Source organism: Suricata suricatta, chromosome 2 (genome assembly GCF_006229205.1).
Source record: "Suricata suricatta isolate VVHF042 chromosome 2, meerkat_22Aug2017_6uvM2_HiC, whole genome shotgun sequence".
NCBI lineage: Eukaryota > Metazoa > Chordata > Mammalia > Carnivora > Herpestidae > Suricata > Suricata suricatta.
Window position 1 is genome coordinate 108,561,723 of NC_043701.1, and position 2,095 is coordinate 108,563,817.

Here is a 2,095-nt window from a genome sequence, read left to right on the forward strand (position 1 = left end):
ACCCTTCTTTAAAAGGCAATAATAATGGAAATGCTAGGCACTTAAAATTAGTAGTTCTAAAATGTTACCAAAAAATTTGCATTTCCCTAATACTTTGAAACGTTTATGGCTAAAGTTTCCAATTTCTTTTAACCAAACATTAACCGAGTACCTAAGATGTGCCAGGCAGTACGCAGGAAACTATGACAGATTACATCTATTACAAACGAAATCCTGTGTTACTCAGCTTCTGAATTCATTGTTATTTAACCCAACACTTTTCTTAAATTCTCATCCAACAGCAAGGAAGATACATGGTTCTTCCTAACAAATTCACTTGTCTCTGTTTTACGGAGGTCACAAGAGTAACAGCTAGCGTCTGTGACTAACAAAAGGAATTCATTTCAGAAACATCACTGATCATTTTTTTCATCTACTTGCAGGTGAGACAGTAATTCAGGAGATATAAACTGTTTCAGGTAGTTTATAACACCCCAAACTCAAGAAGAAAAAAACTATTAAAAAAAACTGGACTAAACTTACTTCGTATAGCTGATAAATATTTAAGTGGCCAAAGCATTTACTTTCTTCCAAACACAAACATTACAAATTTCTACTTAGATGCTCAATACTCTAAAAACAGTCTTGATTCTGAAGAGAAGTGAAGAAAACTTTTTTTTTAATTCAAAGGAACTATCCAAAGTAGACATTTATATTTCCACATAATATCTATGCATTTCTATACTTGTGAACCCACTCTACCCTTTAAGCACTTCTGAGTTTGTCGATGGTAACCAATCTCTCTAGTATCTAGGTCCACCAGCTGAATCTAGACATTTCAGACACCTAAGGCTTTTTATTCCACAGTGTATTAAAAAAATGACAGCACTGAACTACATATTTACTAAAAATAAAAAAAGTACTTCCACTGCTATAATTTCTACCACCAAGTAAATTCTACCTTTTTGACACTATCTTCCATTCAGTTAACATGTTTACATTTAAGAGGCCATGGGCTTTCCACATCAATCCACATTGGTTTCACCACAACATCTGACAATTTACGCATCAACGGAGAAAAATAAACCATACAGTCCCAAGAAATACAAGGAACAACTGCTATCTCTGAGTTGTGTAACGATCATATTAACGATTCTCTTTAAAGTCCTTTCCATTAAGATTACTTCCAAGGCTAACCTAAGAGGTCCTCTGCTAAAAATTCACAGTACTGTTCACACAATAAACGAGATTTTCTTTCACCGGTGTAATCGATAGAGGCACAATACAATTCAGTTTCTGGAGTCGGATTACTTGACCTGCTTTTTCTGTTTTGCCTTGTAAAACACTTTAATTCGTGCAGTTCCTCCTATCTTACCCTGCAAAAAGAGACGTTCTACATGGCAGAATTCGGCTCAGTGCGAGATCCTCCGAGCGACCCCAACTCCACGGCCAAGCCGGTAGAGAGCCACAACAGTTGACCCCCGCCGTCCCCGGCACAGGGCTCGGCCACCAAGCCACCCAACACACCTCCCTCGGCAAAACTCGGGCGGCCCCGCACACGACCTCGATCAAATCCCCTACTTCCCCAATTCTGTAACCCCAGAGGACGTTTTCTGGAAGCAATCTTACCTTCATGATGATTCAGGGACCGCGATCCCCTCGAAAACACCAGATTCACCTGCACCTAGAGGGAAAACAAAAGACACCCAGTCAACACCACAGGCACCCCTCTGCACTGGCGGAGGCGGAGGGAACCAGGCGAAGCCTGAACCCCGAAGAAAGAGTCGTGGCGGGCATCAGCCCCCGAACATGAAATGCCGACACGGGGCTCCCTCTGGCCTCGCCAGCCCCGAAAACCCAGCCACCTATACAGCTCGGCGGCTTCCCGTCCCCATTGTCGGGACCCGCCGGAGTTTCCCGTCTCCGACAATGACGCCATTTCTGTCAGAGAAGAAACTCACAACAAGCCCGGGGGCCGGAGTGGGGCCGGCTGTCCTCCCCGAGGGCCTCCGGGCCCGGCCGAGCGGGTCGGCGCCCCCGAAGGGTCGCGCAGCCCGGCGTCCGAGCCAGAGCAGGCCTGGGCTCGGGGGGCCCGGGGTGGGGGACCGCGGAGAGG

The 2,095-nt window shown here is 45.1% G+C and overlaps 1 protein-coding gene across 7 annotated transcripts in view; it reads right to left on the reverse strand.

Annotated features, from left to right (window-relative positions):
* ARID4B (AT-rich interaction domain 4B) overlaps positions 1–2,095 on the reverse strand; it is a 147,295-nt gene that overhangs the window by 144,270 nt on the left and 930 nt on the right. For all 7 annotated transcript variants that reach the window (XM_029931524.1, XM_029931498.1, XM_029931506.1 and 4 more), the window contains exon 2: positions 1,609–1,663. In XM_029931524.1, coding sequence (XP_029787384.1) covers positions 1,609–1,614 — 6 coding nt within the window. In that variant the 5' untranslated portion in view covers positions 1,615–1,663. The remainder of the gene's footprint in view (positions 1–1,608; positions 1,664–2,095) is intronic.